Genomic DNA, 26,066 nt, shown 5'->3' on the forward strand with positions numbered 1-26,066 from the left:
AGCAATATCACCACCATCTTCAACACAGATTCAGAAAGAGAAACAAACAAATAGACAAAGAAACCCTAGCTAGGGTTTTATCCAATCCAAGATTATACAGTAGCTGGGTGTTGAATCAATCAAAAGAGAGGCAAGATGAGGATTATGATAAAGGGAGGCGTGTGGAAGAACACGGAGGATGAAATCCTTAAAGCCGCCGTTATGAAATATGGCAAAAACCAGTGGGCCCGTATCTCCTCCCTCTTGGTTCGTAAATCCGCTAAACAGTGTAAGGCTCGCTGGTACGAGTGGCTGGATCCCTCCATCAAAAAAGTAAGTTCATTTCTTCTTTCTTACTTAGTTTGTCTTATCTTTTTTGGGAAATGTGAGTTGTCGTTTTTTAGTCTCTATTTTTCAAAATGAACCAACATTGATGATTTCTGCGGTTGTTTTGGATTTGATTCTGAGATGAAGTTGTTAGATTGGGCGATAAGTTGAGTGAGGGTTTAGTATTTTTCGTTCATTGTGGTGCATTTGAATTTGAATTAGTTTAAGGAGGAATTTGGGACTACTGAAGGTGTTTGGAAATTTTCCATATTTTCGCGTGGATAAGATCACAGTTTAGTTGATGTAATTTGTATTTTTTGTACTTCATCATGCTGGATAATGTTCATGTTTTTTTTTTTTTTTTTTTTTTTTTTTTTTTTTTTAACTGATTATTGTGGTATTTCTAGACTGAATGGACAAGAGAAGAGGATGAGAAGTTGCTTCATCTTGCTAAGCTTATGCCCACACAATGGAGAACAATTGCTCCAATTGTTGGCAGAACTCCATCTCAGTGCCTTGAGAGATATGAGAAGCTCCTTGATGCAGCTTGTGCCAAGGATGAGAACTACGAACCAGGTGATGATCCACGGAAATTGCGTCCTGGGGAGATTGACCCAAACCCAGAATCAAAGCCTGCTCGTCCGGATCCAGTTGATATGGATGAAGATGAGAAGGAAATGCTTTCTGAAGCGCGAGCTCGTTTGGCCAACACTAGGGGCAAAAAGGCAAAAAGAAAGGCCAGGGAGAAACAGCTTGAAGAGGCTAGGAGGCTTGCTTCTTTGCAAAAGAGGAGAGAACTTAAAGCTGCTGGAATTGATAATAGACACAGGAAAAGGAAAAGAAAGGGAATTGATTATAATGCCGAAATTCCCTTTGAGAAGAAGCCTCCTCCGGGCTTTTTTGATGTTACTGATGAAGATAGGCCTGTAGAACAAGTTAAATTCCCAACAACCATTGAAGAACTTGAAGGGAAGAGGAGGATTGATTTAGAAGCTCAGTTAAGAAGACAAGATATTGCAAAGAACAAAATTGCGCAGAGACAGGACGCTCCTTCATCCATACTGCAGGCGAACAAGATGAATGATCCAGAAACAGTTAGGAAGAGGTCAAAACTGATGCTTCCTGCACCTCAGATTTCAGACCATGAATTGGAGGAAATTGCAAAAATGGGTTATGCTAGTGATCTTCTTGCTGGGAATGAGGAACTGTCAGAAGGCAGTGGTGCAACTCGTGCTCTTCTTGCAAATTATGCACAGACACCACAGCAGGGAATGACACCATTACGAACCCCACAAAGAACACCAGCTGGTAAGGGTGATGCTATTATGATGGAGGCTGAAAATCTGGCTAGGTTGAGGGAGTCACAGACACCATTATTAGGAGGAGAGAATCCAGAGTTGCACCCTTCAGATTTTTCTGGGGTCACTCCAAAGAAAAGGGAAATCCAAACACCTAACCCAATGCTGACTCCTTCCGCAACACCTGGTGGTGTGGGACTTACTCCCAGAATTGGCATGACACCTTCAAGGGATGGTTATTCTTTTGGTGTGACTCCTAAAGGAACTCCCATCAGGGATGAGCTCCACATAAATGAGGACATGGATATGCATGACAGTGCAAAACTTGAACAAAGAAGACAAGCTGATCTGAGAAGAAACTTGCGCTCTGGTCTGAGTAATCTCCCACAGCCCAAGAACGAGTACCAAATAGTTGTCCAGCCACCTGCAGAAGATAATGAAGAACCAGAAGAGAAGATTGAAGAAGACATGTCTGATAGGTTAGCCAGAGAAAGGGCCGAGGAAGAAGCAAGGCAGCAGGCATTACTTCGGAAGAGATCAAAAGTGCTGCAGAGGGAGCTTCCTCGGCCTCCGGTTGCTTCATTGGAACTAATTAGAAATTCTTTATTGAGGGCTGATGGAGACAAGAGTTCCTTTGTTCCTCCCACTTCTATTGAGCAGGCTGATGAAGTGATAAGAAAGGAACTTCTAACACTACTAGAGCATGATAATGCTAAATACCCCCTTGAGGAAAAGGTGGAGAAGAAAAAGAAGGGCTCCAAGCGTTCTGCTAATGGATCTGCTGCTCCTGTTCCCGTGATTGAAGATTTTGAAGAAGAAGAGCTGAAGGAGGTTTGTTTTTAGTCACGTCTTTTGCCAGCATACTTTCTACAATTTCTTCTTTTCCTTGTATACATATAGTTATAGCTAGATAGACTATGCCATAAACTTTTTCCCCTCTTTTCAGCGGTACCATCTTCTGATTATTTAAGGTTAAGAAACATTCTTGTTGCTATACGATAGGCTGTAAGGGTAAATTGCAGTTGGACAAGGGATTTATGGGATGTGAGAAGGCTGCCTGTCCAATGAGTTTTGTATGGATCAAAACAAAAGAAAAATAATAATTTTAAAGGTTAACTACATTCACCAATTTTAGTATAAGGGTAGAACTGAGCTGCTTCCTTTATGATTTAAAAAAAAAAAAAAAAAATTATTTTCTTTCATATGAACTTTTGTATGAATTCAGAAAGTAGCAGTACTTCAACTAATAATTTATGTTGCTCTTAATTTTTGATCTGTTGTCTGTATGAGATAAAGTAAGCGGGGAAGATGTCTTATGAATGTGGGATAAAGTAAAAATTTGGGCATTTATTTCTTATGAGTTCCAGGAATTCTCTTTCTTCTTTGTTCAACACAATTGGGAAGCTTCAATTGCATCGCTAGGGAAAGATTTTGTGTAGATTTTGAGTAGGGATTTTTTATGTTTTTGGAATAGCAGCTGCTTTATACATCTTGTGTAGTTTTTGGAGCCTTTGGGTTCTGAAACAGCTTGTACGTTTTGTGGACAATGTCTATTCTTGGATACTTTTTTGTTCTAATATGGTAACTTAGTTCCTAGCAATAAAAAAAGGGTTTGATGTTGCCTGGTTATAGAATGATGCCAGTTTTACTCCAGCCAGAATCCTTCTCTTGCTCAAAACTCCTTGTTTTCTTCAAATTTTCATTCTTAACTATTTATATTTTAACATTTTCAGTTAGAAATCTCTCGACCTTCCCCATACGTTTACGGAGTTCAAAAGTGGGTTACATCCAGACCTTACAACATATGGAGCAAATTAGCTTGTGAGATATAGTTTCTTTTGTTGGTGGTCCTAGTGTATTTTATTCCATGACTTCTTGGGTGAAAGCAAGGGCTTTACCACTAAGCCCAAGCCTGAGGTTAAATTTCAACTGTTAATGGTTCTGAATTTGGTTTGAATCATTATGTCTGGAAGTGCTCAAATTATAGGATAATAGGCAAGGTCTGATTTTAATGCATTGATTGAAGTTCTGCTGTATAGTTTGGGTCATATATCTCATAATTTAGCTTTAGGCGAATTTTTTTTTCATTACCTTTTGTATTTTGTTATAATCAACAGCCATACTCTTATGATACAAGCACTTAATATTTCAAATGATGCCTTCTTTCCATGAGTCCTCTATTTGTGATGCATTTGGCTTTATTTATGGTCTTGTTGCAGGCTGATATTTTGATAAAGGAAGAGACTCAGTATCTTCGTGTAGCAATGGGGCATGAAAATGAATCCCTTGATGAATTTGTGGAAGCACACAATACTTGTTTAAACGATCTCATGTACTTCCCCACCCGAAATGCTTATGGTCTCTCAAGTGTAGCTGGAAACATGGAGAAACTTGCAGCCTATCAGAGCGAATTTGAGATTGTGAAGAAGAAGATGGATGATGATAAGGAGAAGGCTTTACACCTTGAGAAAAAAGTCAAAGTTCTCACACAAGGTTATGAGGTATGCTGTGGTATGCCTGCTGATCATTTCTCTGTTATTATATGTATTAATTTGGTTGGAATTTTTTGCTTCTATTCTGTTAATGGTTATGTATTTTCTTTGAGAGTTTAGGTTGTGTTGTGTTTGAATGGTCCACCAAATATGATTTCTTGCATTTCTTGCATGTGGGCAAAATAAAATGCAATTATAGTACATAGGACTACAACTGTTTACTGCTATTATTACTTTTTCAAACATAAATAATACAGAGGCCTATAGCTGTTTAATGCCCTGTATTATATGTATTTGAAGATAAGTAAGCTTTGACTTGAATTAGTTTTGTAGCTCAGCATCATCGTATTGGAAGATCTACAAGTAATGATTCTACAGATGATGGGGAGTTGTTTAGATATTAATGAAGATCAGCATAGGATGTAATAGTATTTGATCAGACAAGCTGTAGGAGTTGGACCGGCATATTTATAAAAATCAGACCCTACTCTATTTTTATTGCTGATTTCTAAATTTTATGAATAAGAAACAAATTTTTTTCTCCTTTAGTTTAGAATTTTTCGAAGTTAATTTAATTTGTATAATATGAAAGATAATCAAATGATTAGTAGATTATGTGGATTAAGCCCAATTATAAGCTGTCTTTATCAGTCATGGCTGTTGTTTGAAATCAGAGTTTTAGATTTCTAAATTGTTGACATTCTGAATGATCAGAAACGGGCTGAAAATCTGCGAAACCAAATACAAGCGACCGTCAAACAGATGGAGACTGCTGGAACAGAACTTGAGTGTTTCCAAGCGTTGCAGAAGCAAGAGCAACTGGCAGCATCAAACAGAATAAATGGTCTGTGGGAAGAAGTTCAGAAGCAAAAGGAGCTTGAGCAAACATTACAAAAGCGCTATGGAGATCTCTTGGCTGAGCTGGAAAGAGTAAGCCGTCACATAAATGAATACAGAGTACAGGCACAAAAACAAGAAGAAATTGCTGCAGAGAAGCATGCATTGGAGGCGGCTGCAGCAAATCAAGCCATTGAGCAAAATTCAGAAGCCCCGGAATCTTTACCTTCAGGGGAACTTGGAAGCTCTATGCCAGTTGAGCCATCTCATGGTGAAAATCCAGGCCCACAAATAGACGGTGCTCACGTGGATGTTGAGTCAGGGGAAGATCATTTAACACCTGATGCAGATGTGAGGCAAAATGTTGTGGAAGCCAATCCAGACGTGGTCGCCCAAGAAACTGTAAAATATAGTGGTTCAGCTAATGAGGATGTCATGGAAGTTCCTAGTGCTGAAGCTGACAATGCATCCTTGGCCTCCAAAGAGTTGGAGGCCAAGGACAATCTGCCTATCATGAATGGAGATTCTACCGACAAACAAGCAGGAGATGATAGTGCTAGTTCAGAACTGGTAAACACAGAATTGGATGGGAAAAAAGAGAATCAAGAGAATATGGTGATAATACACGACGATAATTAGAAATCTCCCTATTAATACAGTAACCTTTTGGGAGTTGAAGAATTGTGAATTGAGGTTGTTATGTAATGTTTCAGGGGACATTGGCTATTTGGATTCATATGCGCATAATCTTCCATTAATGTCTTGAGCAAAACTGGAACAGGGATGCCATGTGTTTCTGTTTAAATCCTAAAAGAGAGACCAGAAAAAAGAGTTTAATCTGGTCCTTTGTACTTTGTAACTGTTACGGAACTGAAACTTTAGTTGTGCTTTTTCTATGGATAATTTTTGTTCTGGATAATTTACTAATTAACTTTTAGAATTATATTTGCCCCGTACTGTTGTGTTGACGTATTATAAAAAAAAAAATTTATAAATTTTTAGCCATTTTATTTCTCCTTCGATAGGCTCAAACTTGTTTATGTCATGATAAACAATACTAATTGGTAGGCATTTTGATTCACTTGCACATTGTTTGAAAACTACGGAGTGATTATCTAGATAAAGAGTTTAATCTGACAAAATTTTGACAACAGTATTATATTGAATACAAAAGAGTTTATCCATTAATAAAATTCAAAATACAACTCTCTATTACAATATGATCTTACTTACAGTGGAGGCAACCACAAAACAGAATAAAAAAATTCAAAAAGAATGAAACAGTAAAGCTTTAATTATTAAACTGATCTAGTCTAGCCTAATGTCACATGCCCCACATCGATGTGAATATTTTTTTTTTTTTTGGGGGCGGGGGCGGGGGTGGGGTTGGGTTTGTTTTTTGAGTGCAAAACTCCCAATCCGTGATAAGTGGTATTAGAGTCGACTCTGATCTCTCTTTCAAAGTGTTTCGTCAAACTTCCACGCATAAGAACATCCATATGTAATTGTGGGTTCACTCGAGGGTGAGGTGGACGGGTAGGCAGGAGACCTCACCTATAACGAGGAGGTCACAGGATTAGAGTTAGTCTTTCGGGTGCAAAACACCCAGCTCAAGATACTAAGTAACAATGAAATTTGATGAAACTCTCAACCTATGATACTAAATGACAATGAAATTTGATGAAAAAACGGTAGACTCTTCTCTTTCTTGCATCACATACTCATCCACCTTAAGCTCCCAATCTTCTTTTATAAAACTTGATCAACATCTGAATCTTATATTTGATTGCTAGATTTAGTTTTCTTCTTCAATTTACAAAGCACAATATCGTCACCTTTCTTCTCCACTAGAGAAAACTCGTGCATTATCCAACTAACAAGCTTATCAGTAACTCCTTTAATCTTGAACACAAAAGTTTTCTGCACACCAATTATTCTGTTGGTTTCACTGTCAACAATCTCAACACCAGACTTCTCGCCGCGCCAAGTTCCACCCCCGCCAGTTCTGGAAACCCTTTTCTTGCTTTTGCCGGTGTTATTCAATTTTGTAAAACAATACCACACTTTTTGACCATTACTTTGGTCAAAAATCTCCCATGGAGCCTCGTTTCCGTAAAGATTGCATTCCATAATGGGACTCCATGGCAGGGGCTCTCCTCTCACTCTTCTTTGAAGAAAAAATTTCACAAGTTCATCTTCCTTTGGCTTAAAGCGATACCCTATTGGCCATACTGCTATTACATCTTCCATGCTCTAAGTTTCTTTAAAAAAAAAAAAAAAAAAGATTATAAGAAACCATGTCCGACTCTCATTAATTTATAAGAAACTATAACCTCACTTACGTAAGAATATGAATCCAAATAAAATACATATAATTAACCCTACTTAAGTTTATTAGGATTTGAATCCAAATAAAACTCCTATAATGAATTAATATTAGGGTTAACTCGGGCTCCGCATGCATTTAATTTATTATATGCTCATTGTTTGAATTGTTACATTCCTAACTATTCAGTTTCTAAAATTGAACGAAATTGGAGTGTTTTATATAACTATATATATTTCATGGAAATTGTACATTGGACAGGAAAGAACAAAGAAGAAAAGAAAAAAACAATAATAATAGAGTTAAATTTTCTATATTATATTGAAGTTAAAGGGAATTTAAACTCGTAATTTGATTAGGTAAAACTCAGTTGATACCACTCAAAAAAGAGAGTTAAGTGGTTGCGGTTGAGGTGAGTCGATTAATTAATTAATTTGTGGATGGCAAAATTACAGAAATTGATGATAATGATACCCACTTAACCCACATTAATTTAGTTTATTGTTGACATTCTACGTTAATATACTCAAGCCAAATACAATCTTCTTTCTCTGTGATAAACTTAAGCCGCCATTAAAGAACTTTAAATATAGCTTTTCTCATTATGAAAACTCATTATCCGCCATAAATTTATGGATGGCAAAATTACACAAATTGATGATAATGATACCCACTGTCCTTTCATTAATTATGAAACTCAAAGTGTCTCATTTAGTTTATTATTGACATTCTTCTTTAATATACTCAAGCCATATACAGTCTTCTTTCTCTGTGATAAACTTAAGCCACCATTGAAGAACTTTAAATATAGCTCTTCTCAACTTGCACAACTTTATTAAGCTCTAATTGCATTGCATACAGGTATGTTCACTGTATTATTGCGATTTTATTTTATTTTTGTTAATTGTTTTCTTTGTTTATTTAATTAATTGTTTAATTTATTTTATTTTTGTTTGGACCATTTGCGCTCAGAAAATTACTCTACATAAATACTCATTTTGCTAAATGCACAGATTTTCAGTATTTCACTAGCTTTTATATATATATACTAAATCTTGAAAAGTCATTGTGGCTTATTTCAATTCAATTAAGCATTACTTTATTGATTTTATGGTGTAATATGAAAATAAACGAAGTAAAATCTCATTTTTTGATTTTTAGTGGTGTATTGCGTTAGGTAGTTACCGTTTTTTTTTTTTTTTACCTATTTTAAATACAAATCACCCGTTATTATCTACTTACACAAAAAAAAAAAAAAAAAAAAAAACCTGAAAGATTCTCACAAATTATTGGATAAAATAGTAAATTTTAGACAATTAAAAAAAAAAAAGATAAATTATTGGCTGAAAGTACGAGTACTCACTGTAATCCCGACAATATATGGCTTCAAATGGAGAAGTAGAGATTTCTCTTTGGTAAAGTTAGATTTGAATTTTCTGCTGCTTATTCAAACGAATCTCGAAATATTATTTCCACTTGTTTTTGACAATTACTCAAAATATGTGTCAATTAAAGATGTTTTATATACCGTGCTTTGAAAAATGGTCTTCATGGAATTTTCTCCGTTGCCCTGCCTAGTAATCATAATTTTGACCCACAACATTACTCTATATTCCACAATTTTGGAAGCCAAAAGCAAATTTCTTTTATGTTTCCCGGAAGATTATAAATTAAAGCCACCACCACATCAAACTTCCAAAAATTCTTCCATCATCAACATAAATAAATAAAAGAGCCAAAAACTTCACTTGCCCACTACATTATTAATTAGAGTTTAACATGAACTCTAACACCAAATCAGAACAAATCCATTTTGATTTATCTAACTCTTACTATCTATTAATCACACGTTTTATTTTTACTTTTTCTGTAAATGATTTCATCCCATCAACTTTTCCTTTAAAGAAAAAGAGCAAGAAAACGTGTTGATGTATGCCGGATTTAGATACATAGTAGATGGATTCCTAAAAGTATTATCCATTTTGGGTTCTAGGACCCACACGATTTTGTCTTGAAAATACGCCTCTAAGTGGTGAGAGTGTCCTTCTACTATGTAACACGATTTTGTCTTGAAAATACGCCTCTAAGTGGTGAGAGTGTCCTTCTACTATGTAAGTGACCAAAACTCCCGTTTCCTAATCGATGTGGGTTGGCACCAACACGAAGAAATAAATTTGTGGTTATAATCTGCATTATTTGGCTTTTGGATAATTGTCAACAAATTTTCAAAAGAAATTAAATAAAGTTTGTTTGTTTTTGGCTGGAATTTTCATGCATGAGTACTTGTTTGGCAATATTTTCCTGTTCACTTTAAAGATTCCCGGGGTCCATTTATACATTTTGAAGGTATCTGAGTTGCTTTCAGTGGTGAAAAAATATTCTTGATTCTTCTTTGTGCTTTGTTATATATTACAGCTATTATTTTTTTATTTTTTTTCTGTCAAAGAGCTTCTTGATTCCGCAGAATATAAACAACTGGGGTATCGTTTGTTGAGAAATTTTTTCTGAAATCAAGTTGAGAGGTGGAAATTTGGCAGCAAAAAGAGAGTATTTTGGGTTAATTTTAAATACTTCTGAGTCTAATTAGGAAAAGAAAACGGCAAATACAATAAAATCTCTTTATAATGATACTCTATATATGAATAAACTCTACATAATTATAAAAAATTATAGTCCTAATTTGAGATGGTTATAAATAAAAATAAATTACACATTGTAATAAGTTATAATTTTTCTAATTCCTATCTTAAGGAAAGTTGTCTCTACATAGTAATAATTATCTGTATATTGCAAAAATATATATGTTATTTTACATTAAAGGTTTAAAATAAAATAAAATATTTATCTAAAGTTGTTTGGGATAATGATTTATGTTTTAGAGTTGTTGCCACATCTTTTACCTTGCGAGTACGTTTTAACTCACTAGCATAAACACTTTCTCGTTGAAGCCAAAATATTTTTAGCTTCTCAAACATGTTTAGAGTTTTATGACACAGAACTTTTTGTATTTCCGTACTGTTATCCTCGAGATTATTTCCTTTCTCTTCTTGTCTAATTGTAACAATGATTTCTTATTTGGTTAAAATATACACGATTTGATACTCATTTGAATGATCGAAGAAGACATTAATATCCATTCGATTAGTATATTGAAGTTGTCGAATCTGATCATTCAATTCTGCAATGACTCTTTTATTCTCCTCATTTACTTCATTTGTAATTTACAATTCATCAACATTGAGGGTTTTAATATTTTAGTGCTTAAAATCATTGGTAATTGTCTGTGACTTCATATCAATTAACCATGCATTAACTGTATTTACAGTTCTATCAATGATACTTATTTTTGCTGGTTCCAAGACAAGATCTTCTATCCGTTTCAAAAGTAGGCAATTGAAGCGTTGAATTGAAATTTTAATACTACTGAAATATGAATTAAAATCCTAATAGTGTATTACTAAAACAGGAATTATAAAATAAGAAATCAAAACAATAATTTTTGTAACTACACTTTCATTAATCATAATAATAAAATTAGTTAGTCCCATCATTACGACTATAGAAAAGTTTTACTGTATATTTAAGATAAAATTTCTTGAATTTCCTTGAGAATAGTTCAAAACAACTCAACCTTAAAAGGATTTGGTTTGACCAGAGCATAACTCTACGAGATTTAAGTTCAACATAATCTGAAATTATGTTCTCTTTAACCAAATGCTTCTCTTACATTCTTTAGGGCAAAAAACATTGTTTCTATTGCCTATGTCACAAACTCTATTGTTGATTTATATCTCCATTTCACTAAGGCTAAAAACACTGTTCCTATTGGCTATGTCACAAACTCTATTGTTAATTTATATCTCCAGTTCACTAAGAGATTTTGGTTTAATTTTACGGGTTTGGCCATATGTCGCTACTTCAATAATGTTAAATTCCCAAAGGCGAAGGATTTATTAAAAGGACAAATCTAACGGTAAAGTCTAGTGATTTACTAATTATATTCTTATTGGTCCCTAGATTGTTTACATTATTGGCTGAAAGTACGAGTACTCACTGTAATCCCGACAATATATGGCTTCAAATGGAGAAGTAGAGATTTCTCTTTGGTAAAGTTAGATTTGAATTTTCTGCTGCTTATTCAAACGAATCTCGAAATATTATTTCCACTTGTTTTTGACAATTACTCAAAATATGTGTCAATTAAAGATGTTTTATATACCGTGCTTTGAAAAATGGTCTTCATGGAATTTTCTCCGTTGCCCTGCCTAGTAATCATAATTTTGACCCACAACATTACTCTATATTCCACAATTTTGGAAGCCAAAAGCAAATTTCTTTTATGTTTCCCGGAAGATTATAAATTAAAGCCACCACCACATCAAACTTCCAAAAATTCTTCCATCATCAACATAAATAAATAAAAGAGCCAAAAACTTCACTTGCCCACTACATTATTAATTAGAGTTTAACATGAACTCTAACACCAAATCAGAACAAATCCATTTTGATTTATCTAACTCTTACTATCTATTAATCACACGTTTTATTTTTACTTTTTCTGTAAATGATTTCATCCCATCAACTTTTCCTTTAAAGAAAAAGAGCAAGAAAACGTGTTGATGTATGCCGGATTTAGATACATAGTAGATGGATTCCTAAAAGTATTATCCATTTTGGGTTCTAGGACCCACACGATTTTGTCTTGAAAATACGCCTCTAAGTGGTGAGAGTGTCCTTCTACTATGTAACACGATTTTGTCTTGAAAATACGCCTCTAAGTGGTGAGAGTGTCCTTCTACTATGTAAGTGACCAAAACTCCCGTTTCCTAATCGATGTGGGTTGGCACCAACACGAAGAAATAAATTTGTGGTTATAATCTGCATTATTTGGCTTTTGGATAATTGTCAACAAATTTTCAAAAGAAATTAAATAAAGTTTGTTTGTTTTTGGCTGGAATTTTCATGCATGAGTACTTGTTTGGCAATATTTTCCTGTTCACTTTAAAAATTCCGGTGGTCCATGTATACATTTTGAAAGTTTCTGAGTTGCTTTCAGTAGTGAAAAAATATTCTTGATTCTTCTTTGTGCTTTGTTATATATTATAGTTATTTTTTTATTTTTTCTGTCAAAGAGCTTCTTGATTCCGTAGAATACAAGCAACTACGGTATCGTTTGTTGAGAAAATTTTTCTGAAATCAAGTTGAGAGGTGGAAATTTGGCAGCAAATTAAAGAGGGTATTTTGGGTTAATTTTAAGTACTTCTGGGTCTAATTGGGAAAAGAAAATGTTAGATACAGTCAAATTTCTCTATAGTGGTACTCTATATCGTTATAAAAAAAATTATAGTCCCAATTTGGAATGGTTATAAATAAGAATAAACTACACGTTGTAATAAATTATAATTTTTCTAATTCTCGTTTTAAGGAAAATTGTCTCTACATAGTAATAATTATATGTATATTACAAAAAAAATATGTTATGTTATGTTACATTAAAGGTTTAAGATGAAATAAAATATTTATCTAAATTTGTTTGAGATAATGATTTATGCTTTAGAGTTATTATCACATCTTTTACCTTGCGAGTACGTTATAACTCGCTAGCATAGACACCTTCTCGTTAAAGCCAAAATATTTTTAGCTTCTTAAGTATGTTTAAAGCTTCATGACACGAAACTATTTGTATTTCCATACTATTATTCTCGAGATTATTTTCTTTCTCCTCTTGTCTAATTATAGCAATGATTTCTTATTTGGTTAAAGCATATACGATTTGATGATTATTTGGATGTTCGAAGAAGACATTAATATCCATTCGACTAATGAATTGAAATTGTCGAATCTAATCATTTAATTCTGCAATGACTCTTATATTTTCCTCATTCACTTCATTTGTAATTTGCAATTCATCGATATTAGGGGTCCTAATTTTACAGTACTTAAAACCATTGGCAATTGTCTGTGGCTTTACATGAATTAACCATGCATTAACTGCATTTACAGTCCCATCAATGACATTTATCTTTGTTGGTTCCAAGACAATATCTTTTATCCGTTTCAAAAGTAAGCAATTGAAGTGCTGAATTGAAATCTTAATGCTACTAAAATATGAATTGAAATTCTAATATTGTACTACTAAAACATGAATTATAAAATAAGAAATTAAAACAATAATTTTTGTAACTACATTTTCATTAATCGTAATAATAAAATTAGTTAGCACTGTCATTATGACTATAGAGAGGTTTTACTGTATATTTAAGATAAAATTTCTTGAATTTCCTTGAGAATGGTTCAAAATAACTCAACCTTAAAGGATTTGGTTTGACCAGAGCATAACTCTGCGAAATTTAAGTTCAACATAATCTGAAATTATGTTCTTTTTAACCAAATGCATCTCTTACATTCTTTAGGGCAAAAAACATTGTTCCTATTGCCTATGTCACAAACTCTATTGTTGATTTATATCTCCATTTCACTAAGGCTAAAAACACTGTTCCTATTGGCTATGTCACAAACTCTATTGTTAATTTATATCTCCAGTTCACAAAGAGATTTTGGTTTAATTTTACGGGTTTGGCCATATGTCGCTACTTCAATAATGTTAAATTCCCAAAGGCGAAGGATTTATTAAAAGGACAAATCTAACGGTAAAGTCTAGTGATTTACTAATTATATTCTTATTGAATGGATAAAAAATATGTTCTCTAACATATAACACTAGACTATGCTAAAGTTTAGATAGACCATGCTAATCTAAGTAGTTTAGCGTCCAACAATTTTTGTTCTTGTTATTTTCATTAAGTGCAATTTTTGAACCCGCTCAACTTTTTAAAAAATTTAAAAAAGTACTATATTTATGGAATTTATAATTTTAATCTCAATTAACTTCATGTTGACCCCACAAAAATGAATTATTAATTAACATTTTTAAAATTTTTCTCTCTTCTTCATTTACTCTCATATTATCTTTTTCTTTTGTTGGATATTAAAAAAATGTTATTCCTTTAGATTACAAGGTAAGATGATACTTATTTTATTTTATTTTTTATTTAAAATTTTTTTCTTTTAGCTTTGTTAATTGATGAAAGGTCATGAGCTATAAATTTTTGTTGATTGTAATAAATGAGTTTGAAATTGAAAGATTAAATTCCTAGATTTTGATGTGAGTTTTGATTTAATCTTATTTATGTTGAGGTATGGGTTAACTAATTGTTATTTTAAGTTAGGTTTGATAAATTTTGGTTAGTTATTGAATTAATTTTGAATGAGTTACAGAATTGATGAAACCCTAAGTGATAAAGATTTGAAGATTTGGTTTAATTTTGATATATTGGTTAATTGCTTGATATCTTGCTTGAATGGTTAATTACTTGATATTTAGAATTGATGAAACCCTAAGAATTGTCAATAAAGCAATTATGCAACTTTTCAGAATCTGAATAAATCAGCGAGGACAATTCTAGAATTGATAATTTGGTATGTAAAACTTTTAAAAGTACATTTTTTTATGCTTATTACTTCAGTATAAATTTTATTGTAAATTTACAACTTTAGTATTTTGAACCCACTTACTAAGAATCTGACTATGTCCCTATTAGTATTGAAAGGATTATACAAAGAAAAAACTAAAAGAAAGATAATAATTGTTCTTCATACACGAGATGAAAGTCATGATTGACAATGGACAGAGTTTAAATTAAAGAAAATTTAATTAAAAATAATCTCACAGATAATTTTTATTATAAACGAAGAAATAACTAAAGAAATTTGATCATCAATATATAATGAGGAAACAATTAATATTAAGCCTTATTTCAAAGAACCAAAATATATTTTTTTTTGAAGTCAAGAAAAAAAAATTAAATTTGAAAAATTCCAAATATTATTTATGGAGGCCTTGACTCAGGGTAGGCCTAGAAAAGGCTTAGCTTTTTTTTTTTTTTTGTAAGAGCTCCAATGTCACCCTATTAGAAGTTGTGGAGACTTGAACTCAGGAGGTCATATTAGATCCTTTTTTTTTTCTCTTTACCATAAAGGGACTCGAACTTGGAAAACCATATCAATTCTCCTTTTTTGGAAAACCATATCATATTCTCTTTTTGCTCTTTTCCATCAAAGAGACTCGAACTTGGAAAACCATAATAGATTTTCCTTTGGTTTTTATATCAGGCCACCCAGTGTTAGTTACATCAAAATATTGAAGTTAGGAAAAAAAAGAAAATAAAAAAATTCTTATTTTGATGCATTATTTTAAAGGGTCGAAACATAAAAATAAAATTAAACAAGTGTTATAATATTTTACTATAAAAGCTACATAAATCTCAATATTTTATTAATAGGAATTTTATTTTAGTTTAATTTGGAGGTGTTGTTATTTGTGTTGGCTTAATAACTAAATCATTAGGAGATTTTCTTGATTTGTTTTACAGTCATTAAAGTATTATAATTTTTTTTCATATCATCAAACACAATCATAAATATATAATTATAAAGAGCATATAGATAAATACTCATATTTTTATAACTTTTACCCATATAAGTTTATCTAAAATATATATTAAGTTTAATTAATGTCTTGACCCTTAGAATAAGTTTCTGGCTGCATCCTGGTTGCAATGGCTAATGTTGAAGTGATGTAAAATATTGACATATTCTTCCACTTGTAAACAGAATGGCAAAAGTTATGGGCAAGGGAACTGCTCCATACGTGCCATGTGGCACAATAGATAACCTAATTGTTTATAATGCCTACATCAATAAATGAGGGAAAAATATGTACTTTCATAAAGATGCAATAACATAAATATGACATCCAAAAAGGACAATGGTATTGAACACCAGTAGCCATCAATCAAGACTATGCCAATTTCCTATATTATAATTCTCTCTCTCTCTCTCTTTCTCTCTCTCTCTCGCTATGGATACTCAATTTCCTATATTTATGGTTAAACGGAGATTTAAATTCCATTAGGAAACATGTTGTTGAAAACCGGTTTGACATTGTTGTTTGAAAACACAAAAAAAAAAATGTTATATTTTGAAATTTTATCACTTATACAATTAATAAAATCTATTTAAAAAGCCATTTATTTTTTCATCTTGATGAGCTTGTCTTAAATAGGTCAATACTTCATTTTCGTTTATAATTATATATAAAAAATATTAATTTGAAATGAAAATTGATGTTTTTTAACAGAAAACAAAATATGAAAAAAATAAAGGAACAATTTCTTTTTCTTATATACTAAAATCATAAACGAACACATTTTTTTCATCAATTTCTATGTCCAAAACAAAAAAGGGTAAGTTAAAAATGTAACTGAACAGGCCCTAAGATACTTCTTGTCTTTTGCTTATTACATTTTAATATGTAAAATCGAAAATTAAGAAATTACAATAGATTTTGATATCATATTTTATGGTTAAAAATAAAAGAGAAACAAACAAAAATAAGCCTACTTCTCAAGAAAAATTATTGTTAAATTGTTCTTCTGTTGTGATCGAATAACAAAACATTTAATAATTGAAATTAGTTATATTCGGAGGTCTTGTATTTAAATAATCAGAGAGAAAATTACCGAGTTTACCCAAAAACAAAATTTTACTTTATAATAATGAATAATATAAGCACATATAGAATTTAACCGAAAAACAATCTTGAGCACCGAGCAATTATGTATTTTTGCTTAATTGGACGGCTTTCCTTAAATTTAGTTGCGTATGGCTCTAATCAAATTGGGATTTGTATATCAATTATAAGCAATATTAATTATAAAAGCAGCCTTTTAAGATTGAGATTCCAACGAAGCACACACAGCAAAAAGACAAGGTAGCCAGTGGAATTCAATTCGTATCATCCCAAGTAAGCACAAAGCCAAAAGCATTCTTCTTTCTCCCCATGCAGATAAACTTGAGCCGCCATTGAAGCACTTTAAATATAGCTCTCTTCTCATTACTTCTGACATCTCTCTCGAGTTGCATGAACTTTGCTTAAGCACTAATTGAATTGCATGCAGGTACGTTCATCATATTTTACTGAGATTTTGTTTGTTAATTGTTTACTTTCGGAATCATAGTAAGAGCTTTATTTATGGTCTACAATAAGAGATATTGAATTAACATTAAATATAACTATTTGTAATTTTTCTCGTATCATGTTAGATCAACAAAGACAATTGGTATACAAAGAGTGTCTAAAAATTAAGTTAAAAATTTTGTTACAGCGTCTCAACCCATATTAAAATTTAAATGTACGAACAATTATTTCTTCTCTTTGTTTAATTTATTTTGATTGTTTAATTTACTTTACATACTCATTTTCTTAAATCACATTATACAATTTTTACTTTATGCTGTAGTTTTGAAAATAAATTTAGTAAATATGTCATATTTTTTTTTAAATTTTATAATGGACATGTATTTAGGGAAACAGTACAAATGGTAACTGTAATCCCAACAATATGGCTTCAAACAGAAAAGTTAGATTTCTCTTGGTGATGACGTGGTGTTAGGTTTGAAATTAATTTTGCTTCTTATTGAAACGTATGTATACTTTAGTATTAAAAGTTAACCAAAAAAAATTCTTGACAAATATCATTTCCTAAATTGTAGGGGATCAATATAACAAATATAAAACCTGATAGTAAAAGAGGAAAAAAATGTTATATAAATTCATGAGTTCGAGTTCCTTCAGGCATTAATAGGGATGGTCATTGAGGCTCTTATCTGATTAACAATTTTAGGGATCCGATGGATTAGTTGAGGTGTGTGTAATTTAGTTCAGACACACCAATGATCAATATATATATATAACAAATAAAAAAAAAAAAAAAAACTCTAAGATGGTTATTCTTATTCTCATCATAACCCTTAAGAAGTATTTCCCTCTATTTTCTATGAAGTTAATAAAAAAGAAAAGATATTAAATACTCTTATTTTTGTTGATTTTGATTGTTATATTTATAATGTACATTTTTTAATATTCTTATTAGTAGCGTCAAGAAGAAGATTAAGTATAAGAATCCAAAGATAATTATTTCCACAAATTAGATGTCAATTAAAGATTTCTAATCGTGCTTTACAATTACAACTGCTACGTTGCCCAACCTAGTTATCATAGTTTTGAGTCATAATCAAAAAGTCTTTTTCCCACTATGTGGGAAGCCAAAACCTAATTCTCTTGTGGAAATTCTATAAGCCACCACCTCACCAAACTCAACAAAGATAATAATCAAATTTGAAGATGACTAGTCAAAACATGTCTCATATTTGATGCAATTAATCTTGATTATACTTTTGGCGAAGTTTAAATGCTTTTTCCTTTAAAGGCCAAAAAATTTACCAAGAAATATAATAGGAAAGAAATAAATGTGTTGTCATTGTCTTTGCTGGAAGGCACTATAACTGGTTCAGAGTTTTAATGTGATATTTCATCAACTTTTGCATGAAAGACAAATACAGAAAAGTCCAAACCAAATTAGGTAATGCCACATTATTAGGGTGTGTTTCACCCACAAACAGACAACATACATTCATGCATGCAACCTTACATGGCTACACATTACACATCTGAGTTGTAGGTTCTTGGATTTTTTTTGGAAACAAATCAAATAGAGTTTATTTGTTTTTTACTGGAATTTTCTTGCATGAATGCTTGTTGGCAATATTTTCCTGTTCACTTTAAAGATTGGAGGGGTCCATTTGTATATTTAAAGGTGGGGTGATAAGAGGTGTCGTAGTACAAAGCTTCCTTGAGTTGCTTTCTGTGGTAAAGCTTTTCTGCATGTAGTATATTCTTGATTCTTCTTTGCGGTTTGTGATATTATAGATAAAATCTTTTGATTCTGTTAAAAGGGTTTTATAATTGTTGTATTTCTGCAGAAAACAAGCAACTGGGGTGCCGTTTAAGTTGAGAAAATTTTCAGAAATCATCTTGAGAGGTGGGAATTTGGCGGCAAAAGAGAGATTTTTTTGGGTTAATTTTAATTACTCCATCTGGGTTTAAGTTATAGTAGAAAGGTATGATCTTGTTTCTCTCTCACGCTCTCTTTGGTTTCTAGAATTTCCTCAAGAATAGTTCAAAATGATTTGGATAAAATGGACTTCTTGTGATTCTTACTAACTCACCCATTTTAGGATTTGATTTGACCAGACCAGACCATAACTCTACGAAATTGTTGGCCAGGACAAGTGTCACGCTTGAATTGAAATTCGACATAATCAGAGATTATCTTCTGTTCAACCAAACGTTGCTTTTACGTTCTTTTAGGGCTAGAAAAAATATTGCTTTTTCATATGTCAAAAACTCTATTGTTAATTTTCTTTTCCACTGTCACTGCAGAGATTTTGGTTTCATCTTATATAAATTACTTGGTTCATTGTCTTTCTTGATTGTTATTATTTGATCATTTTTGTTAATTTTATCCAACAATGGTAGCTGAAAGAAGATTCTGTAAGCATCAATTTATTGAAGAAATCATTTTTTCCCCTTTTGTAGCTTTTAAGAAATGCAGAGTTATTGAATTTTTTTAATATATTTTGAACTTCTTTCTTTTTGGAACAGTTTCAGCGAAAATGGTAACTAAAACAGTGGATCTCCGTTCGGATACAGTGACCAAACCAACTGAATCCATGAGGGCTGCCATGGCTAATGCTGAAGTTGATGATGATGTATTGACATATGATCCAACCGCCTTCCGATTAGAATCAGAAATGGCAAAAGTCACGGGCAAGGAAGCTGCCTTATACGTTCCATCGGGCACAATGGGTAACCTCATTAGTGTCCTTGTTCATTGTGAGATAAGGGGAAGTGAAGTCATTCTTGGAGACAATTCTCATATACATATTTATGAGAATGGAGGCATTTCGACAATTGGTGGTGTGCATCCAAGGACAGTAAAGAACAACAAAGATGGAACAATGGATATCGATTTAATTGAAGCTGCCATCAGAAATCCAAAAGGGGAGCTTGTGTACCCAACTACCAGGCTTATCTGTTTGGAGAATACACAAGCAAAGTAAGTTTATTATTTCCGTGAAATTGGCCTGGAATTCATTGCATAATGTTGTTATATGTTTGACTTGGGCTGTTTCTGGACTAGACTGTACATATATGTTGCACATATTGGCTCCAATCCACTTCCATCAATATCTAAATACTCAAATTGCATTTGATTCCTTTGAAAAAGAGGGTTCAGTTTTTTGCGGCTTAGTGGATTGTTCTGTGTTCTCTTTTCACATTAAAAATTAAAGCTTATTTATTAATAGTCTGATTAGCAGTTATGTGAGGTGAAATGGATGTCGGATGCTTCTTCAAAATTATATTATATTTGTTGGGATTTCCATTTATTCAGTTGGGTGAATATTAGTTTGCTCTGTTTTGGAGACTAGTGAGAATCATATTGTCACTTATCCTGTATTATCTATGCATTAGAAAGGAAGATATTATTAACCATTCTTGTTTCTTTCTTTTTATACTTAAACCAAATACTGTCAACCATGTATTGTAACACTAGATGAATGCTCCATTTACTTTTTACTTAGAAATTCAATAACTATGAAGAGCTTTTAAAAAATTGCTTGCGCAAAATGGGTGTTAGTCTGTACAACAAAAGTTCATTAACCATAGATGGGGAAACTAGTTATTGTACTTAATACAGGTCCTTTTCAATTGTTTAAGCAATGGTTCTTCTCTTGGATAGCGTATCATATATCAATTATAAATGTATATTAAAGTATAAAAATAGCTATCCAGCCAAAAACTGAGAAATGGAATTATATCATATGCTCTGTAATTGCAGAATATTTGTAGTATCCTCTTACTGGTGTAATTGAAAAAACTAATATCACCTACATAGTTACAATATTACTCCTCTTTGCAATACACTATATTTGATTATTCTTTTGTCCTTTGTGGTTCATAATTTTTTTATCTGGTATTTTAACTGCAGCTGTGGCGGGAAATGCCTTTCTGTAGAATATACCGACAGAGTTGGGGAGCTAGCCAAGAAGCATGGTCTAAAGCTTCACATTGATGGAGCTCGAATTTTCAATGCAGCAGTTGTGAGTTAATTTCTTTTCCTTAAATAAGTCTTTACGACTCTATAACATTGGATGGCCTGCCTCTCTATAATGATATAATCCAACATGGAAATAGACATGAGGAAGCTGATGTCCCTAGAATTAATTTTTCTTGGTTGGTATAAAATTTCAGGTTTGACATCTTATCAGTATAAGAATTTAATATCAAGGACTTCTAAGATCCAAAATTTGAAGTGGCTATATTTTATTCTTTTATGTGGTAAAATATCAGCAATATTAGCATATTTCCAAATTAGAACAAGGAAAAGCAATCTAGAAACTTTATGGATTTTTCACATAAAGAATTACTTTTAGCAGAAATGTTATAATGAGAAGCAGATTGAAATGGTAAACTGTTTAGAAGAATGAATGCTTGGAAGTCATATAAGCCATAAGGAAATGTAGTGATAGGTTATTGAGACACATATTATAAATTACTGTTTTTCATTTCTGGAAATTTTCAGCTTATGGTGTGAATTCGGAACTACTCATTAAAGGTTACACAAGGAAACTTGGTTTATTTCCTTACACAGAAAGCATCCTGAAATAGCTTATAAAGGAAGTAGTCCTTTGCAGCGTTGCATATGAATACCACCGTGGGAAAACTGTTATTGAGAATGTTGTTTTTGGGGACATTCTTTTAAAAGGACAGTGCCTTTTAGAGAAATAACTTGAACTTTGATGGTTATCAGGTTGATTACTCTAATAAGATCATTTCTTTTGATTTTTCTGGGACTTGGATCAGCTCTGTTTTCAACTGGCCATTGTTTGAATGAGTTTGTCAACAAACAAATTTAAGAATGATTTTAGTGGCTTTAAATCTGGCTTTTTCACATGTCAACTGAGTGCTCATCATGCAGTGATTGTGTCTGGATATTTCCAGCTCTCATTCTTCTCACTGGATCTTAGAATGGAAATTTTCAATCTCATTTTTGTCAAAACTTCTTGTATCTAATCCACAGTATGATTCTGCCAGGCACTCGGTGTACCTGTTCATAGGCTTGTACAAGCTGCTGACTCAGTTTCGGTATGATTACTCAGTTTTGATGTTATTAATTAATTTCATTGATGCAATTTTTTATAGTTCTTAACTTCTTATCACATTTGGTAAGTTCCTATTATCTATATGTCTGCACTCTCTGAACTCATCTCAATATTCTGAACCAGGTATGCCTATCAAAAGGTCTGGGAGCTCCAGTTGGTTCTGTTATTGTTGGTTCTAAAAGCTTTATCGACAAGGTGATGGTGAAAAGTTTGCAGTCAGGATATTAAACTCTTATCTTCTCCGAGTTCCGAAGAAAATTTATTAAACATTTCCCTCTCTGCTCCTTTAGGCTAGAAGGCTCAGGAAAACCTTGGGTGGGGGGATGAGACAGATTGGCATCCTTTGTGCTGCTGCCTTGGTCGCTTTACAAGAGAATGTTGGAAAGCTCGAGTCTGATCACAAGAAAGCCAGAATATTAGCAGGTAAATAGTTCTCCAGTGTCAGTGTACTTATGCACCTACATCTTTGGTTGGTGAAACAGATATTTTCCCTCTCGAATTTCACATTATTAAAAATTACTCTTAAACTTTTCAAATTAACAGATCTCTTTTGGCTACTGTTATTTGCAGAAGGATTGAATCAAATTAAGGGTTTAAGAGTTGATGTTGATTCAGTGGAGACAAATATCGTAAGTGTTTTGCTTACCAAAGTTCAAATTTTGGCAAGTTGTTATTTGTTATATACTCGAGGTTAGAAAATTTCTGATAGATTTGCTATTCACTCTTTAAATAAGAAATGAAGCTACAATCTTTTAGTAGCCATGTCAGTTTTAACTTGTTTTTGTATCTATTTTTCCTCATAAAGTCTAAAACCATAGATGAATATTAAATAGGGCTCATATCTCATCTTCATATATTTGTTAGAATTTCAGTTAGCTTCAATCTAAACTTCAATCAGAGTTTTTGAAAAAAGTACTGTATTAATACACCTCTGTTCATGCATATTACCAGTTATATTTTGACATAGAGGAGGGCGCAAAAATCAAAGGAGACAATCTATGCAAGAACTTGGAAGAACATGGTGTACTCGTGATGCCAGAGAGCTCATCAAGGTATGCCTAAATACTCAAACATGATTATATTCTTCCCATTGTTCATTTTGAATGTTTAGATAAGTCCACCTAGCTTGAAACAAGTACACATTAAGTTCATCCAAACTAAATACTCAAACATGATAATATTTTTCCGATTGTTCATTTTGGATGTTTAGATAAGCACTTAACTTTATCCACCTAGCTTGAAACAAGTACACATAAATTTCATCCAAACTCTAGAAGTTTTTGCTTAAATAGAATAAAAGTTAAAAACTTTTTATTGAAGGGCCTTCTTGTGTTGCTTTTCCCCATTTGGTGGTAGTATACCAACCATTTTCTACATCTAATACCAAAAGGTTCTGCAAAACCAAATCACAATCATGGCTCTTTAGAGTAGTGGCTTGACATAACGTGTTAATTTCTTCCACGCTGTTGAAAAAATCATTGATAAAGCACAGAGGGATATATATAGCAAGGTAATCCTGGTATATATTTTTGGTGATTTCAGAATTCGAATTGTTCTCCACCATCAAATTTCAGCTAGTGATGTGCAGTACACATTGTCATGCTTTCAGGTGACCAATATCACATTGTCATCCACCTCCTTCTGTTAATTTCTTCAATCAGAATTAAACTTCAAAGTTATAACTTAACATTTCTGTTTACTTGCATTTTGCAGCAAGCTTTGAGTGGAGCACATGAAGAAAATGGGAACTAGCGGGAGAACTTGTAATCTTTCACTTTTAAAAGTGCTTCCATAAAGTTAAAAAAAAAAATGTTAAAATCTTTCTTGTCAAATCTATTAAGAGACATTGATTACTGTCTAAGAACTCATAACTGCACCAAGCCCTTGCTAGTTATCAACATTTAGCAAGTTTCTATAAAATGCATTTTATTTATTTAATTTGTTTTTGGCTTGATTATTAATTGTGTGATTAAATTTGTATTTGACATGCCTTATTTATTATCTAAGCTTCATTTAGTTTGCTTCTGGGTAAATTTTGATATAATATTTTCTTTTAAGTTCAATTATTTGAGGGGATAATTGTAATTATTTAAAGTATTAAGGACGTAACTGTAATAAGTTACTGGGCTTTTTGGAAATCCAAAGGAGGGCGCGGGTCCACGCTGGGCTTGAACCCCTGGCAGAAGTGCTCATCCCAAATAAGATGGGTAAGTTCAGAGTCAGAGCCAAGAATATCTTTTTTATCCGGGTTAACCATTTGACACTAGTTTAGCAACATGGTCTTTGATCTTTCCCGGTGCAAATAACCATGTCGGAATATGCCATTTATTTTGATGTCACTGCATCGGAATTAAGAATCCACGTTATGACCATATAAAAACATCTAAAAACAATACTAATTCAAGAAATTAAATTTAATCAAAATACAAACAGAAAAAAGTAATGAAATTGTATCTCATTATAATTAAGTTTTCCTATGTATTACTCTTTTGTTACACAATTTGTTATTAAAAACACCAGCAATTGACCCATTTTTACAAATTTAAGTAGAGTAACTAATTAATGAAAGGGGGCCAAAGTGTCAATTATCGAACTTAATAGTAGTGACATAATTTCTAAAGTTTCAGGTGGTGTAAATGCTATTTGCCCTTAATCAAAGAAACACAAGGGGAAATTCGTGAAATGTGTCCAATATATATCGGACAATGAGAAGTAGAATCTCTAACAGTAATAGCAAAACAAGCCCATCTGGATAGCGTGGGATTGGGCCCATAACAATAATAGCAATAAAAAGGCCCGTCTTTATAGCTTGGGAGTGGCCATTAGTTTTGAACTACACTTACTGACTCTGTGTATCGAATCCTCATCCCGACTAACATAAAGTGCACATGATCGACATGAAGACTTCCCACGTTGCATTCCATGTCAGTCGGGATGGAGATTCAGTAGGCAGAGTAAGTAAGTTTAGTATTTCCCATATTCATACAAATATAAAGAGAATAACTTAAATTTGACTTTCATATGGAGAAGGAGAAACTATGATTGTTGGTTGTGAATAAAGTTTCTTTTGATGCTTTTAACTGATCCTCTTCTCTGCCACAAACTATATATCCAACATTAATTAAATATAATTAATGGCCTTATTTAGCTTCAATTTACTAATTACTACCAATAATCTAACTAAGCTTGTTGTAAGCATAACTTTGTAAATTATTAGGAGACTGGGGCATAAGCCTGAGTTTAAGTTTCTCATTCTCGTCCTTGCGTTATGCGACTATCTAAAACTTATATAAAATTATAAAATTAAGTATATATCAATCATCATAATTTTGAAATATGAGTAATGAATTGAATTTAGACATTAACCATTCAAGGAGAGAGACAAAAGTGAAGATAAATAAGTAATATTAAGATTAAGAAGTTAATTAACAAGGTTACTCACTTGTGTCCCATACATACATACATACATACGGGGTAGTCGGATAGGACAATGCCATGGCAAAATGAAGTCTGTTTGATTTGATTTGATTTTTTGGGAATTTCGGCCTTGCCTAATGGGTGGGGAGTCTTTAATAATGAATAAAAATAAATAAATTCTGTTATTAAGAGACAATAGAAAATAGTAATTCATTTGCATTAGTCATGGTAGTGTCCATCTCCATCATACTGAAATACCAATAC

General features: G+C 32.4%; 3 protein-coding genes across 4 annotated transcripts; 2 read left to right on the forward strand and 1 right to left on the reverse strand.

Annotated features, from left to right (window-relative positions):
- The first annotated feature begins 81 nt into the window (after positions 1-81).
- On the forward strand, positions 82-5,889 carry LOC116105965 (cell division cycle 5-like protein). The gene is made up of 4 exons (XM_031392333.1): positions 82-312; positions 714-2,435; positions 3,824-4,105; positions 4,811-5,889. The coding sequence occupies exons 1-4, from the start codon at positions 136-138 to the stop codon at positions 5,570-5,572; spliced, it is 2,943 nt and encodes a 980-aa protein (XP_031248193.1). The 5' UTR covers positions 82-135; the 3' UTR covers positions 5,573-5,889.
- An 820-nt stretch (positions 5,890-6,709) lies between these two features.
- Positions 6,710-7,183, reverse strand: LOC116106398 (NAC domain-containing protein 68-like). Its single transcript, XM_031392771.1, has one exon. The coding sequence runs from the start codon at positions 7,181-7,183 to the stop codon at positions 6,710-6,712; it is 474 nt and encodes a 157-aa protein (XP_031248631.1).
- Positions 7,184-19,045: 11,862 nt separating this feature from the next.
- On the forward strand, positions 19,046-24,323 carry LOC116107347 (probable low-specificity L-threonine aldolase 1). 2 transcript variants are annotated; one of them, XM_031393639.1, is made up of 10 exons: positions 19,046-19,280; positions 19,825-20,278; positions 21,212-21,323; positions 22,318-22,368; positions 22,509-22,580; positions 22,676-22,808; positions 22,956-23,014; positions 23,337-23,437; positions 23,928-23,994; positions 24,099-24,323. In XM_031393639.1, the coding sequence occupies exons 2-10, from the start codon at positions 19,836-19,838 to the stop codon at positions 24,135-24,137; spliced, it is 1,077 nt and encodes a 358-aa protein (XP_031249499.1). In that variant the 5' UTR covers positions 19,046-19,280; positions 19,825-19,835; the 3' UTR covers positions 24,138-24,323. The 2 variants fall into 2 exon arrangements, with proteins under 2 accessions (XP_031249499.1, XP_031249491.1); XM_031393631.1 differs by lacking the exons at positions 23,928-23,994; positions 24,099-24,323 and having other exon boundaries at positions 19,047-19,280; positions 19,831-20,278; positions 23,337-23,451.
- Positions 24,324-26,066: the final 1,743 nt, after the last annotated feature.

This window comes from Pistacia vera, unplaced genomic scaffold, assembly GCF_008641045.1.
Source record: "Pistacia vera cultivar Batoury unplaced genomic scaffold, PisVer_v2 Contig117, whole genome shotgun sequence".
Taxonomy (NCBI): Eukaryota; Viridiplantae; Streptophyta; class Magnoliopsida; order Sapindales; family Anacardiaceae; genus Pistacia; species Pistacia vera.